This window comes from Nyctibius grandis, chromosome 33 (assembly GCF_013368605.1).
Source record: "Nyctibius grandis isolate bNycGra1 chromosome 33, bNycGra1.pri, whole genome shotgun sequence".
Classification (NCBI taxonomy): domain Eukaryota; kingdom Metazoa; phylum Chordata; class Aves; order Nyctibiiformes; family Nyctibiidae; genus Nyctibius; species Nyctibius grandis.
The window spans coordinates 4,495,999-4,512,627 of NC_090690.1; the positions used below are offsets into that span (position 1 = coordinate 4,495,999).

At 44.8% G+C, this 16,629-nt stretch overlaps 1 protein-coding gene across 1 annotated transcript; it reads right to left on the reverse strand.

Moving 5' to 3' along the window:
- Positions 1–10,682: 10,682 nt before the first annotated feature.
- BMP10 (bone morphogenetic protein 10) lies at positions 10,683–15,575 on the reverse strand. Its single transcript, XM_068421576.1, has 2 exons — positions 15,242–15,575; positions 10,683–11,626 (listed from the first exon to the last, which is right to left on the reverse strand). The coding sequence occupies exons 1-2, from the start codon at positions 15,573–15,575 to the stop codon at positions 10,683–10,685; spliced, it is 1,278 nt and encodes a 425-aa protein (XP_068277677.1).
- Between the last annotated feature and the right edge of the window lie 1,054 nt (positions 15,576–16,629).

Below are 16,629 nucleotides of genomic sequence, written 5' to 3' on the forward strand. Positions count from 1 at the left end.
CTCAAAAATCCACAAGCAGAGAGCTCAGCGAGAAGGAAACACCCTGTTTACCCCTCGAGTCCGTCATGGAAGGAAGCTTCACAGAAAGCTTTTCTTGCATAACCCTGTCCAAAAGGTCCCCCTGTACCCCCATGTGCAGCCAGCCCTGGTGAGCCCTGCACGGCAGAGGGGACCGACACTCCCCGCGCCGTCAGCAGCCTCTGGTGTGGCTTGTGAAAATTTGCTTTATCACGCGTAAAAACGCGATGTGATATTCCGTCCCTCTTAACACAATGTCCCGATAACAGGAACTGGGAACAGGGGGACATTCCTTTAATCTCATCAGCTGGCTGAAATGCTGCTTGCTGCATCCAGGGAGCTATTTCCAAACAAGTGCATTTTAAAGCCAGCCAGTGAGGCAGGGGCCAGGCTTTGACCTCTTATTAAAGAAATGAGGATGAGCATCAGCTTGGCATCGGCTTTCGGAGCATGTGAGAGGCAATTTTTTCCTTATCCCAGCAGCGTTGCCTTGTTTCCTTCCTCAGCTCCCCGATAAGTGCCAGCACAGGCTGCCATCCAGCCGGAGAGGGTCCCCTTGTGCTCTGCATGCTCTGGATGAGGTCCACACTTGATCCCTAGGGCCAGTGAAGGTTATGGGTCTTTTCAGTGACACCTTTACCCTGTGTGTCCCTTCCTGGGGCTCAGAGGATGGATTTTCTAATGATGTCAGTTGTTCCCTTTGCATGCGTCCACCTTTCTGATGCTGCTAAAAATCCGGTGCTCATTTTAAGTGCTGAACTCTATGGAAATGCCAACCCAAAAGGAGTCAGGAAGTCAGCCAAGCACCCCAGGGACAGTTGTTCCCAACACAACAGCTACAAGCAGCGCCGAGGAGCGAAAGGGCAAATGTCCACTGGAAACTGGAGTGTTGTCACACCCTGGGAAGGGATGTTTCCACTGGGGGAGTGGGAACAACCTGCTCCCTCGCTACCTTCTTCATATCCAGTGTAAAGAAGTCTGCGATGGGGATAAATCACATTTACAGTTTGCAGAAGACCTGGGATACAGGTTTAGAAACTCATTAGCTCCATGAGACTGGATCTTTCCCCTAGCTGGCAGTGGAAGGGCATTGGCTTAGGGTCAAGGATAGCACAAGAAGTTATGGCAAAGGAAAGAGCAGATTAAATTGCTGTCATCCACTCTGACCCGCTTCTGCTCACTCAAATATGAAGCCTCACTGATAATGGCAAGCAGGGTGGCTTTTAAAAATAAAATTGTAGCAGAGCCTTTCTTCCATTTTGTAAGACTGCTCGGAAACCACATGCAGGAACACCAGCTGGGGCAAAGCACCCTGGCATCCCATCGCAATGTGGAGACGGAGCTTTAATGTGGTTTGCACCTATAGTGGGTTTTTAGGACACTGATGTAAGGCTCAGATGGTTAGACTGCCTTTGCTTGACCTGTCCCGTGTCTTAGCTCCCCATCCTCTTTTAGCTTCAATACCCGCAAGCAAGGAGCCCATTGTCCACGAAGGTGAGCCCACACCAGCGCAAACCTTGCAGTGCCTTGGCCAGTCAAGGCAAAGGAGTTTGCAGCAGAGTGCTCAGCACTCACCATTCAAGCCAAACTAATTATATCTTCTGTCCCAATAAAAGTCAAGCCATCCAGGTCACAGATTTTTGCTCTCCAAAGCTCAACACAAAAGTAATGAAGCCTTTGAAAATGTTTGCAGAGCACCTATGAAACTGAGGAACGGCTGAAGAAGCTGGGGTTGTTTAGCCTGGAGAAGAGGAGGCTCAGAGGTGACCTTAGTGCAGACTACAACTACCTGAAGGGAGGTTGTAGCGGGGTGGGAGTCGGCCTCTTCTCCTGGGCAACCAGCGATAGGACAAGAGGACACAGCCTCAAGCTTCGCCAGGGGAGGGTCAGGTTGGACATCAGGAAGAATTTCTTTTCAGAAAGGGTCATTAGACACTGGAAGGGGCTGCCCAGGGAGGTGGTGGAGTCACCATCTCTGGAGGGGTTTAAGAAAAGACTGGACATGGCACTTAGTGCCCTGGTCCAGTTGACAGGGTGGTGTCAGGGCAACGGTTGGACTCGATGATCCCAGAGGGCTCTTCCAACCTCATTGATTCTGTGATTCTGTGATTCTGTGAGCCAGACAAAGACCTGGGACTCCTGAATCCCAATCTACGCTATATATATTTGTGATAATAACTAGATCACTGGGCTTGCCACATAACCCTTCCTTTTATTAACTTTAGGCTAGAGGTTTTAGGCCAGAAGTGTTGACAACATTGGTGCCAGTGGTGAAGACACTGGTTTCTTTCCTGAGAAAAATGACGCAAGAATGAGAAAATGATGCAAAAGCGGGATGGTTATTGTTAGAAGAACAGCTGAGAGCGGATATAGAGGTGCAATTCATTTGTTCACAGAGGTACTGTTGTTTCCCAGTGGCCACCCAGTCCCTCGGAGGCTGCTGTGTTCCTGCGTGCGTGCTGACCGCAGCGTGCAGCAGGGTCCGGCTTAGCCAACAGCTCTATCTTAAAAGTTCCTCCTTTCTCTTGCAGTAAGTGCAGGGGTTAATGCAACTCTGGGGAGCTCACCGAGGCCCTTGTCTAAATTGTTTGCCTGTCCTGGAGCTCATTAGTGTTGCATGCAGTGCCCTGAACAGTGTCACGGAGGAGCACATGTGGCAGCCCCCGGCAGGAAGGACGCATGCCCCGCGAAGCATGGCCTGCTCCCTCTGCCATTAGCTCACTGCTCAGGGCACGTTGCTTATCTTTAATGCACTAATTAGGGTGGACGGAGGAAGCACAAGACATGCAATCAATATTATTGGGCCAAATTTGCAGCTGGCGTAAGTTGTCGATTGGCAGAGGAGTGCAAAAGAACAAGAAACGACGTGAGCTACAGGAATCCCAGGGGAAAAGGAGGGAGTTCAGCAAGGAAAGCAACTGGGGTTGAGGGCAACTTACTTTCCCTGCAAGAACGACTTCAAAATTGGTACAAAGCTATAAGTGAAGTTTTGGATAGCAGGTTGTATTTGCATGATGTCGCGCTATTTGGTGTCTATCTCAGCAGCAACCAACTACTATAAGTTAAAATTAAATCACTTAAAATGTTTCAACTGTTGGATCAGCTCGTTAGTCTCCTAACTGCGTGGATCTCGGTTTCCCATGGATTCCCCCTCTCATTTTAACCCACGGGGGAATTCAGGTTGGGATTTCATAGAGCAGATCTGGTGAAGAGCAGGCTCAGTAAGCAGTAACTAGTGAACAGTTATGCCAGGTACCAGTACCAGAAATGGTAAAAGGGCTCATTTTTCCTACAATAAGCTATTTGCTGGCTTATATTTCAGGCTGTAGGCTTCTCTGTATCGGTATCTTGAGCTGGGAATCCAAAATCTCGTAATGATAAAAGCAAATAGAGGATGTTCAGTATCGTGTTTGCTTTCCCCCTCTCCCAAAGCTTTGCATTTCGACTTTGCCTGATTAGCCGGCGGTGACAGCTCAGGAAATGGATTCCACCCAATCTCACAACAACTGATCTAAAATGCTCTAATCTCTGGGAAGATAAGGAGTTGCTACAGCAAAGCCAACATAAACCTGAGAGCTATGGAAGGCTGGACTGTTGTTTAGCCACTGTTGCTAGTTAGCTACTGTACTTGATTTCAGAGACCACCCTGTATTTAAACCTTCTCACTTAACTTGACACATATCTTTTCAACACCATCTGAAGCTCACGTCCTGGATAGCCTCAGCCGCGGGGAGCTGAAGGACATTGTTTGGGAAGCTCTGGCGCTGCAGTGAGCATCCCCTCATCCTAAAGTCGCTGCGGATATGACAGGCAGCAGCTTCTGCAAAATACAATTGTGCTAATATTGAATTAATCAATTCAATAGCACAGCTGCCCATTTAAAATAAAATACAGCGTATTGCCTTTGTTGGCCATATCTTGGGCCGTCACAGAAAATGTCGTATTTGGAGCTTGGAAAAAAAACCACCCTCTTTTCAGGAAGCATTGCTTTATGTCACAGAAATCCATTCCTCTCATATCGTTTCCTTTATTGCAGCCATGTTGATTGCTTTTATCCCTCATATTTCCTTTGTTTACGTAAAAAATGCAATCAAAGGTCCCGCTAAGCCCTTGAAACGCTGAGCAGGAGGTTGATCAATTTGCGTTGTGAACAGAATCACATTGGGCACGTACCCAACAGCATAAAACAAGTCAGCAAACTTCCTATTTCCAACGTAAACTCGTTTGCCCTGAGCTGGATATATTGCAGTATATACGTTAGCAACACTCTTCTGTATTTTCTAGCATTATCCGCTCTAAAAAGTAACTCAGTCTGCTGGAATAACGCAGCCACATCCTAATGAGTTCTGCCAGCAATGCTGTGTGGTGAGATGGGGTTAGAAGCAGAAATTTTCACAGCTAATCGCTGGCTCAAATTCTGCTCTTATTGCCGTCTGAAGTGACTCCTTGAGAGGCAGGAGAGTAAATTGGCGTTTACTAGCATGCATCTGAAAGCAAATGCGCTCAGCTGCCGCAGGAGATGTTACCAAGACTTCAGGGAGAGCTGGACCCCCTTCCACTATTCATCTTCTTGCCAAGGGTATCAAAAAGTGGACTTTTCCCTCCACTTTTATCGGGAAAAGCAGCAGTGATTCTAACGGCTGCTCCTTCGAGTGCTTTCACCAGCCTTGCATTTGCCCAGCAAGATGCTCCTCTGTGAGGGGCAGACACGCTACATGCACTGAGTCCCACTCTCCAGGGAATGGCTTGCAGAGACGTGGCCTGACAAAAAGCATATCTTGCCTGTGCAAAAGTGGATGGAGAGCGATAGAGGGATGAAGGACAGCAAGTCAGGGACAAAGGGGTGAAGGAGAGGGAGAAAAGATGCATAGCAGCCAGATTTGTTCCCAAAATATGCCCAGTTTTCTGAGGTTATTTGAAAGCCTGCCCCTGTAGTGGGATGTGCAATGAGATGATAACCCTGATAAACCTGCCTGCCCTTTTGAAATGACTGGCTTTATGGTTTATAGAAAGAGAGTTTGGTTTAGGTTTCTTTTAATCGATGTCTCCATTTCAGTGGGCTTGTGGTGCAGAACTTCACTTTTTCTTCTTACCGGGAAGATTTTAAAGAAGTTCATTTGCACAGCAGGAGGTTTGACAGTCTGTTTTCTTTAGGAAGTGTCCAGGGGTGGTAGGCTATAAATTCAGGTCCTCTTTGGGTTACAGCTGTGCCAACTAAATGTGTGACCAGACCTGGCTGCTTTTCACTGCCAGCTAAACTGGCTTAATAACAGGTTGTCACAAACCTGCCTCCTTTTGGCTGGAGGATGTTCAGGGTAGAAGGTTTGGGGTGGCTTTCATCTGTTCTCAGTGCATGTGTGTTGTCCCTTTATTTGCAGGTAAGAGAAAGGGGTATCGCCCCACGCTGCCTCTCCTTATCTGGTGTCAGTGCCAGAGAGCTTGAGTGATTTCTGTGCCATGTCAAGGCTTAGCCTCAAATGTGTCCCCTTTCACACTCCGGGAAATCACACCCTGTTACGCTGTGGGGGTCAAGACCAGAGAAAAACAACATTATTTCTCCCTTAGACTTCAAAGCAGTTTAGAGTAAGACATGGGTCATGTTTTGCAGCTGGTTTCTGCTTTCTGCGACATAGGCACCTCCCTGACCGCTCCACTCCTGACATTGCTTGTGCTAGAAATACACAGCTCTGGCCAAAATGCCTAGTCCCAGCATTAATATTCAACAATAATACACTCCATATAATAAAGCTCTTCTTCCAAGGGGTGCTGATAAGAATTTCCATTTTTAGTCGAGGGCAAATGAACCACTCAGCCTTTATTTGTTGTTGTTGCAATTGAAGAAGGAGCAGAAGCTAATTTTTAAACTTTTCCTGTAAATAGAGCATTAATGAAGACAGATGGGTCAGCAGTATAAACAAAAACTCTATCTCAAGCGAGTTTTGTTCTGGCTTTGCTTCCCAATATAGTAAGCAAACCACCACCACCCCGGTTCCCATCCTATTAACAGTGTTTGCACTCCAAATGTTGAACTGGGTTATAAGGAAGTTTAAATTAACACTGGGCTGTAGTTTTTCAAATGCTTGAAGCAGATGTTCAAGTGCCAGGAAATCTTCCTTCTTTTTTTTTTTTCCTTAAAAAAATATAGATTTTGCTGGGGTTTGGCTCCGTGTGTTTCATAGAAAATACTTAACTGAACCTCTCCCATTGTGCTGTAGGAAAGCCAAGCACCAAACTGCCCATGGCTGTTAAAACCCACTCGATTCTTTGATATTTCTAGACTGCTGGAGGTTCGGGTTTGCTTTGCTCTCTGAGCAGTGTAAGAAGGGCAGGGCGGTAGCTGGATCTTGGGAGAAGATGGGCACAGGTTATGGCTGCTGCTTTGGATGGTTGTTGCTTTGGGAGATGATTTTTCCTAAGTGACCTCAGTTTTGAGGAGGGTGATCCTCATGCCTTTAGCTCCAGAGCTGCTGCTCACCAGGCAGGGCCCAGTGGCTTTGGAAAGAGTTAAGTGTCTACAATACTCAGGAATTATTTTTTTTTTCTGAAGACTGACATTTGGACACCTCCAAATAGGAGCAGCGCGAGCCAGCACCAGGCTGCTGTCATCCAGCAAACAGGCACTGCTAGGGAGAGGGGGTGCCCTGCTTTCCTGCCAGAACAGTGTGGGGCTCTGCCCCTTCTCCCCAGCCCACCCCAAACAGCCCATCTGCCCACAGCAAGGGGCTGCCAGGGCTGGAGCAGCAGCGGAAAAAAGCCACGCTGAGCTGTCAAGCTTTAACGCTCAACTCCAGGAATCTGTACCTTCAAATCAGCTATGCAGAGCGAGCCTGGACTCCAGGATCACACCCAAGAAAGGGATAATGCAAGAAAGCTTTGGGGAGAAATCTATTTGAGGAATTTTAGTCCATGTGCAGAGAGCTAAGAGATACGGATCGTTTAAGGGAACCTCAAACTTCCAAGTGCGTTGTGAAATCTGGCATTGGTGCTGAGTGTTTGCACAGGAGACACAGCTGTCATGATTTCTTCAAGGGCCAAGAAATGAGTAAGATGTCTTGAAGTTCATGCTCTTCTGGAGGCATCGTGTGTGTTGATTTAAGAGCAGCAATCCAAGACCAAAACTCTTCCCTCAACTCCCTCACTGATATGTTATCCAGGCTCTTCCTCTCTTTGAATCATTTGTTTCTGCTCCCACCCCTTTGCCTGTCCTATTTAGACTGCAAGCACTGCCTGCCATTTCATCCAGCAAAAAAGGGGCTTCACATCTGCTTACGCTTATGCATATTCAGTTAGAAACAGAGGAAAGCAAAAATCCAACTGATACCGGTGATTTTGGTGAGACAGGATTGCTGCCTTGTTTAGTTGCATGCAATTATTGAGAGATAGATGAATGGATGGATAGAAAGACAGATCCATACTGGAGCCATATTTTCCCTTTCTAAAATTGGTACGCACTTTTAAGTCAAGCATTTGCTAGCACGTTGATATAAAATAGAGAAGAAATGAAAGGAAAATCAATGCACACTACTATTTAATGTGGAAAGTAAATTCTTTTAGAAACAGAAGTCACAGTACTAACATGGATAAATGGAAGGAAGGAAAGAAGGAAGGAGTAAAGAAACAAAGAAAATGAAAACATGCAGTGGAATATTTTTCCAGGGACTTGTCACTCACATTACCAGCACTTACAGCTGGGTAGCACTGGCTCTTGTCAGGCACTCACCATATTATTTGTGAGTGTCGTATCGATTCAGACAGGTGTATTTAAAGCCAAGCACTTCTGAGTTTGCAGAAACAACCTTAATTTGCTACTTAGGGCAAGCTATTTGTAAAATAACTGCCCTAATTTTTTTTTTTGGTGCTATTTTGCCTGATCTCTGCCATCTAACTGCATAAACATGCAACAAATGTCTTTGCATAATTATATTCAAAGGTAAGGTAAAAGTAAAGTAAGGTTTTGCTCATAAAGCGGACATGCAACCCTAACAAACACACGTTAATAAATGAAACACCATTCTCAGTAGTCCTAATCTCAGGATATGAAGTGCAAAGGTGCAGCTGAAGGATTCAAGAGATGCTCAGTTTTCTCCCAAAACAGCCCAATAGGATACATCTCATGCTTTATGGTTTTTCACCACAACCTCTGGCTGAAATCCTCTTCGATCAGCAGTACAGTCCTTGTTTCTTATAAAGAAAATCAAAAGACTGGCTGGCTCCTAATTCTAAAAAGCCATCACTGATATTTTTACTGATCTTGTAAAAATTCACACACACAGGTTTACTTACTGGTAAAATTACATGCCTACCCACGTTTGTATTGTACTCTGATACACTATCTGCTCTACTACAACAAATCTCTGGCAATAAGAGAGTGCGAAGGCAGCCACTCTGCTTTGCTACGTGGTCACTTGAAAATTTATAGTGATTATGGGTGATTACAGTGGGTTACTTATTATTTTTAAGGCACAGGTCCTCCTCCATGCTCTTCAGAAACGTTGGAGTGGTGCAAAAAGCACGCTGGTCAGATCACTGCCACGGGAACAGTTGCAGAAAAGAGACGATAAAAGCAAATGTCGGATTATCTCCCTAATGCTGGATTATCACTCCTAACAAGGTGAATGGTTTGTCTTGGCAAATGGCTTCATAAGAATTGTGGATAGTTTCGAAAGGATCTGTGCGGTCACACTTCAACCGTTGGCTGCCGCAGTTCATGTCAGCAGAGCAAAATATCACACCTCTTACGAATTCTTTTAACGTGCCATTAACCACAGGCTGAGATTGCAGCGTAGCTCGGGGGAAAGGTCTGTGAGCAGTGTCAGTCACTCGCAGGCATAAAGCAATAGAGCCCCATGGCCCAGCCCCCTATCTGGGAACACGCAGCACGAGAGGAGGCTGCCTAACTCTACAATAAACTACACGGCTGACCACTTAAAGCGATGATACTGCTGCAAGAGGAGTTATACATTGGACAAGACCATACGTGCCCCGCAATGCTATTTAAATCACTGCAGTGGGTGAACAGTTCTGTAAGCAAGGGAGATAATGTGGTATATGGTATTTACAAATATCGGGGAGAAAAGAAATCAGCAACCCCCATCTCTGTGCAGCACAACTCAACAAAGACATTCCATGTAAAATAGGATCGGTACAAGGTTTTATCCAAGTGGGATTACACACAAGCACAAAAATAAAACATTCTGTATTCTACATTATATTACAAAGGCAGGCGGTCAATAAATAGGTCAATAAATTATGGGAAGCACAGAAGAGTATGTGTGAAAATAGGCGAAACTGGTTTTAGTTGGTGCATGATAAAGTCTTTTGTGTTCATTCCCCTGAAGTGTCAGAGTGATTCTTTCAAAGACCCTTATCACTTCCAGGGAAGATAACTTTCCCTTAAAAGTGTAAAACAGATGCAGGGACAGTACAGTAGGCTCTGGTACAGGCTAAAAGAGTCAACGTCACTTACACTTTCCCAAGAATCTGACAAATTTGCAGCTTAGTATAAATAAAGTGACGGGTCTATTGTTTCTCAGCTCCGACACCTTCTTATCACCACGATTTGTTGCAGAAGAGTGGCGGAAACATGGCATGTGACTCCATCATATATAGTTTAAGGCGGGGGGGGCAATATCTTTATGAATTGACAACTTCAGCACATACATAAAGGAAAGATCCTCTCTATCTAGCTGGCACAAAGGGGTCTCCTGTTCTGTCTAGCTCTATGCAGACTAAATGCCCTACTACTACTTGGCTGTTTGAATTGGATTACGTAGCTGTACTGTATGTAACTTACTGGACTGGGTAGGGGGGCTAGTTTCTTAGCTGGTATAGACTGGTACAATTTAAAGGATTCAGGAAATTTACTGCTCTTATTTCTGGCCCTCGAGAGACAGCACATGGCTAATGCACCAAAGCCAGCCCTGCTTTACACACGTTGCTTTTGGAATAAACATGCACAGGGGAAGTTCTTGCCATTGCACATCAGAGCACTGCACAAGCCTGGCACTGCTCCTGGGCCCATTGCTTTACTAAGAAAGATGGGAAAGGGAATGGTTCCCTTCCACTCCAGATGCCAAATTATCCCTGCCAGTTACCTTTAAGTGAGACAGGGAAAGAGTAAAGAAAGGATTAAGAAAAAAGGAAAAAGTCTAACACCTTGTCATGCCTTAGTGATCTGGGAGCTTGAGAATTATCGGGACTTAAGATCTAGAGAAATAAATTAAAAACAACATCTGAGCACGTAAACAATCTAGGTGTGTATTGCCCATAGCTCACCTGTCTTTAGTAGCTTTGGAAATCCCTATAGATGCCAATCAACATCTATAAAATACAAAAATACGCCTTTATTTCTGTGAATTTGAATTTGCCCCTTGGGCACGAAAAGCCCTCCCAAACAATCCAGTGATCTGCTCTATGCCCTGATAGGAAAAGAAGCTTGGTCATAATTTGGACAGCAAAGAACAGCGAGAAGCAAGCAATGGAACAAAATATACATTCCCTACGGTCGCACGACTTGCCCATTCCCCATAAAAGGAAACATACAATTATCTGTACATGCCTCATTAAATAACCTTATTAAATAGGAAATCCGAAATGTACAAATTTACAGACTGAATCATTAAATACTTCCCCTGTGCACTCCCCTGCGCGTGCGTTCCCTTCTACTATCTGCAGCCACACTCTGATACCACCATGCCTTCGTATTTGAACTTGTAGGTGACCACCCCTGCATCTAAGTAGAGAATAGAGATGGGATCGAGTTTGGTGGGCACGCAGCAGGCCTTGGAGGCTTTCTGGGGATTCTTCAGGTGAACCAAAGTCTGGACAATGGCATGTTTCGTTGGTGTGACATGCTCTGTTAAGGGGTAGGCGCATACTCCGTGGCACTCATAAGCTTCATATCCCGCTGGGGCGATGATCCAGGAATCCCAGCCAATCTCTTTGAAATCTATGTAGAGTGGAGTCTTTTTACAGTAATTGCCTTTTGCATTCCTCCGGATACGGGCAGTAGAGTCGTAAATGATGTTGGAGCGCATCTGGAGCAGCGCCTCCTCACCGGGCTGGCCATGGAAATTGCCGACCTCCAGGTTCTCCAAGTCCAGGAGCTGCTCATGGTCTATCATTTCGTTCAGCTCTTGCTTCTCCTCTTTTTTGTCAGTGCTTTGGTCATCAGAGAACACAATCAACAGGGGCACATGCTTAGCCTCAGAGTTGATGTCGATATCGAGTTTGCCCTCTCCGTTCTGCTCCTCTCCTTCCCTGCTCTCTATGTGAACCTCCAGCCGGTGCGTGGTCAGCCCTGCCCTTCGCCAACGCCTGATGGCTTCAGTGACCTCGAAGCTCTCCCACTCACTGCTCGTGCCATAGATCTGCCTGGATGCCAGTGCCACCGTCTTTCTCTCTTCTCCTACCCCCACACGGCCATTTTCCAGCACTTCAAAGATGGTGACCTTCCGGTCAAGCCCATCATAGAGCATTTGGTCCCGCTCCACCAAGGTGTACAGCCTCAGCTCTGCCATGGTGATTTCTTCATGGTGAGGGATGGAAACATTGAATAGAAGAGGGTATTTCCGAATTCCTGTAACACCAATGGGGTGGGAAGCCAAGTCTGGAAATAACAAAGATCAAATATTTTAGCAGGGTCAATACATCCAGCAACACATGCACTGAAGCTCATCTGACATGTTTTGCTCTGCTTGGTTTCAGTCGAACAGTTCCAGGAGAGTGTTTTTTCACCATTTCCCAAAACCGTACTTGGAAAAAAGGCTATTTTAGATGTCCAAGGACAGCAAGATCCCAAGCATGACAAAGACCATAAATCTGGATGTACAGATTCCTCTTCTATCCCCATGCCTTCCAGGGACTTCCTTGTCACCTGGAAGAGTTTCATACTAAAAATGTGTTGCCTAATACTGAAACAAAATCACTTCTAGGTTGCAGCACAGCAATTATTAAAGAAATGAGGGAAAACATTCCTCAGTGTAGGAGAGGAAGGAAAGAAGGATATCGCACTGGAGTGAACATGGGACAGATGACATATAAGCTGCACATGCAAGAAGAGCAGGCTGTATCTGTGTCTGCTTAGTGTTTCTGTGCTAGCAGATATTCCCTTCTGCCAAAACATCCCTCAGAAACTGAAAGGGTCAAGCACTAAGGGAGGAAAAGTTGCTTCAGAAGATGCAAAGGCTCCTGGCTAGGAAGAGCAAGCAGTGAACAGCCAGTGTGAACTGCCAGTCAACAGAAATCCTGCCACAGACTCAACGGGCTTCAAGTGAGCAGTCAAACAGCTGTACTCAGCCAGGCACTTTTGGCAGCTTTAGTTAATAAAACATATAAGTACATAGTATCTGCTTGTCAGTCAGGCTGTCTGTCCTATCTGCATTGTTTACACATCGGCAGTATGCATTTCTTCACACAATGCAGGAATCTCAGCTAATGATTGTGTATTTGTTGCTGAATTACTGTGCTGTCTACTTGTAACTCAGAAGACAGATTAGGACATAGAGACCATGGGTAACATTTCTGCAATCTATTACTATCTTCATCTCTGACTTCTCCAGTTTTGATACATTTGTAGAAAAATGACACTGATAAAGCTGCAAGTATTGGCCATGCTCCATTAGTGCACTTAAGCAGCCAGTTAAGCATGTGACTTGTCCTACTTAATTTCAGTTTTCAGGTTTCGAGGCACCTGCCTTTTTCTACTTTTTTTTTTTCCATTTTGCACTTTGATCTGTTCATAAATAAAAAAATGAGGGGTGATTCTGCTTGCATTTCCCTACCTGTCAATTGATAAAGGTGAGAGCTGAATACGTTCTGCACAATGCCAGGGTAGGAGCAGACTGCGAGCTGAGAGACAATGCTATTCAAGCTTAGTTATAATCCCCATAGTGGAAGTAATCTTTGGGATTTCCTAGACCTTGATATGCTAAAGCAAGTCTGCAGTGATTACATATAATGACAGGGTGGAGAAATGCCACCTGACCATTTAGAAGATGAGCACAAGTAATTCACCAGGAGGTGGGGGAAGGCCACACCATATGTAAGAAGCTGGGTGAGTGTTAGCAGGGCATGAGAAGTGTTCATTTCTAAGTCAGGACATGACTCTGCTCTTCAGCTAGAAAGTCCACAGGGTAAAATATCTCCTACTGTTACCATTACACCCCTAGCAGGGTCAGGAAGGGAGATGTGGAGTCCATAGGAAAAGAAAAACTTCTCTTAAGACCTTCATTCAAGTTTTAAGAACTGATTACAGTCCCATTTACAAGGAGGACATTACGGTCTATGGGTTAAAACGAAGAGATAATTCCAGCCATGCAGCATGTTATATTTCTATAATGTTCTTATAACAAATTTAATAAAGGATTTAATGAATAATAATGAAACTACCATTACTGCCAATTTTCAGCAGTCAGGTGAACAAAAAAATTCCATGGTCTTTTTCTACTGTCCTGATCACTGCAAGTAATTAATTTCTCTATCAAAAGAGCTCTTTAGTGTGAAAGGCACGGTTCTTAGTCACACAGACTTTCAAGACACGTAACAAACATTAATTGCATAGTGCCTCTAACTGCATGCGTTTATGGAGCTGTCTTAACATCAGCAGTGTCACTTCACATCTTGCTGTTTTGGATTGGAAGAGGTGAGAGAAAGACTGAAACGACAGAAAGTCAGGCCAAGTTTACCCCATCTGGTGCAGAACTTCTGCAGTGATCAAACAGGCTTCGAACGTCATGGTTACAGCAAGGCACAGAACTGCGAACTGCCACACGTATTACCCGCAAAAGGTCAGTCTGTGCTATTTGCAATGCTGCAAACGTGTGAGAATTTCAGTTTTGCCAGTGGAATGATTTCAGATTTACGTCACTAAACCACTCTGTATTTTATTCTTTAGTATACTGGACTTGGCAATTTTTATCTCATTTTTTCCCCCCCCAAATAGTGCAAAATAAGCCAAGAAAAACACGCCTGCCTGCGTGTGTCTTCATTGCTGCTGATGAGCAGTGACAGGCACGGCTGTTCCGATGACTAACTGTTCACCAGTGGGTGTTACTGGTTTGCCATCAACCCTTCAATAAATTTCTCCACACTGGAGAAAAAAATATGTTAAGAAGATTTAAGCCCCAATGTAGTGCCTCTTCAAACCAGAAACACATTGCTGGTGAAGAGTGCCCAGGCCTGGCAGATGGACAGAACAGAACAGAGCTTTTAGATTCTCTCCTTGCACCTCACTGCATTGCAAAACTGAAATGACTTATAGTTCATCACACTGAAATTGTAAATGTTAGAAAAAGGCAATAATGACTTCTATACTTCATTAATTAGGCTAACAAACGATGAGAGAAGCCCCACGGCAGTTTGAATAATTGCATGTATCCCCTAAGTAAATAAAACGAATCAAAGCAGTTGTATCTGCCAAGTGGAGTAATCGATATTTGGAATTATTAGTTGAAAAACATTTTTAACATAAAACCTGTGTTGGTGCAAATAGGTATTGACAAGCTATTGAATGTTAGCGCTGAAACATTATCTGGTCCTCACTGAACTGAGAGGAAATGCTGAAGCAGAAACATATCAGGAAACTACCTACGGTCACAACTAGGCTTCCTCAGCACTTTTTTTTTAAATAGGAAATATTCTAGTCCTCCAAAGTAAAACCTAAGAGTTATCCAAAATTCTGCTTCACATGTTTCTATGTATTTGCTGGACTACACTCAGATGCCAAAGGAAGAAAATATTGATCGCACGAGGATCAATAGCGAGAGGATATTAACAGAAAGCAGAATTTGGCTAAGCCCCTAATAGGAAAATATTGCTCCTTTGAACAGTGTGTAAAAACATTTCTTGCCTTAATTTCAAGTATTACTTGAGGTACCCATTTGAAAAATCAATCAGGTAATTGCAAATAATGTGCGTCATTACGGGGATAATGAAAATGACGCACCCAAATTATACTTGGTGCTGTCCAAACATTAAAGAAACATCATCTTCTCCCAAAACCTCACAGTCTCAAAAGTAAAGGACAAGGGATCTATGTCACGAGAAGTGGGGTCTGGGTAACACTGGTACAAGCACTGTTAGCTGCCTATTTCCAACACCGTCCTCACTGAGAGGCCTTTTTTCCCCTAGTGCGGTTCATGCTCCATGCCTGGTGAATATATTTCACATTAACTATAAGGGCGCTCATTTCTACTTACTTCTCCTAGAGATGCACATATCTTACCTTCATTTTTGAAGCTCCTAATTATATTTGCAGATGGCATAGATGTCCTATCAGTAGCAAACCTGTTGTACAGCTCTAGCATGTACTCTGGCGGATCCACCTTGGCCGTTTCATGCAGGGGAATGTCAGAGAGGTTCAATGTCTTCAAAAACTCATTTTTCATGTTCTGAAGCAGCGTGTTGAAATCAACACCATCCTGCTCGGAGAGGATCTCGTCGAAAAGAGGCACGTCTTCCTCCAAGGAAGAGTGCTCCAAGCTCAAGATGGGACTGCAAGCGGCAAGGTGAACCAAGAGACAGAGGACAGCCCACAGCTGGAGGACTACAGAATCCATGGCTTCGCTCTAGCCTCCAACCGCACTCAACAAGCTCTAGCTCTCGTGTGGGCTAAGTGGCGGTTTTATCCGCTGGGTTGTACGCGGCTTGTGTCACAGAGAGATGACAAGTTTGGAAGCTCTTGTCTTGAAACTTGTGATCCGTCCTGTCTGTCTCCCCCTTCCCCCTCCCCAAAACCAGGTCTCGGTAATTGGATATGGCTTGCTCTCTTCTATGGTCGCCTTGCCTCTCTTATCTCGTGTAGTGTAAGCTGTTCACCAGATTTGTTGCTATCTCGCAATCCCCTTTCCCTTAATGAGCATTTTGTAAACATTCTGCGCTAGGACACTCGGAGATAGGACAAGTTTCTCCTCAGAGAGGAACTGCCCTTTTTTCTGCCTCCTGGTAGCTGACTTCCTTTGCCGTGCGTGAACAGCTTTCATCCACGCAGATTTCAAGCTAAAATGAAATTCTACAGAGCCTCTACCCAAACCTATCAATTTTGCACCAAGGGCAAAGAATAGCTCCCTTAAGGTAACAACTCTGCCTCTAAACGACTTTAGAGCTAAATCTTGACATGACACTTACAAAGGAATTTCTTTGGGAAAAGGTCCGTTCTTCTGTGCTTGTACAGCACACAGCACGGGAGGAGAGCTCTAGGTACCACCACAATACTGGAGTCACAAGGCCCTGAATGCAGAGGAGCAGATGAGCTCAAGATGAGCGAGGAGAATTTCTCACCTTGCAACTACAAAGCTGTGCTTTGTGAGGGCTCCGCTGGAAAGAGCGCTTTGAAGAGAGGTCGAACGTGAGCCAGAAAGAGTGGCCTGTAAAGCTGGGCCTCAATTTTTTTTATGCAGCCACCACACACCTGCATTGGCACCACACAGTTTGTGATAAGGACTTTATTTTTTTTTCAGTGCTTATTTTCACTATAAACCACTCTTTCCTGATCTGAACATTAAGACTAGTTGAATGCTGGCACTCAGTGCTGTGTGCCGTATAAATGCTCAGACACAGAGAGAGGACTGTAATATTTGCAAATGGTTCAGAAAAAAAATCTTTCCTTCCTTC

Excerpts from the sequence above, each read along its gene's own strand:
- BMP10 (XM_068421576.1), bottom strand. The coding sequence starts at position 15,575 with ATGGATTCTGTAGTCCTCCAGCTGTGGGCTGTCCTCTGTCTCTTGGTT. Across the intron at positions 11,627-15,241 it reads TAGGAGCTTCAAAAATGAAG|ACTTGGCTTCCCACCCCATT; the intron begins GTAAGATATGTG and ends TGTTATTTCCAG.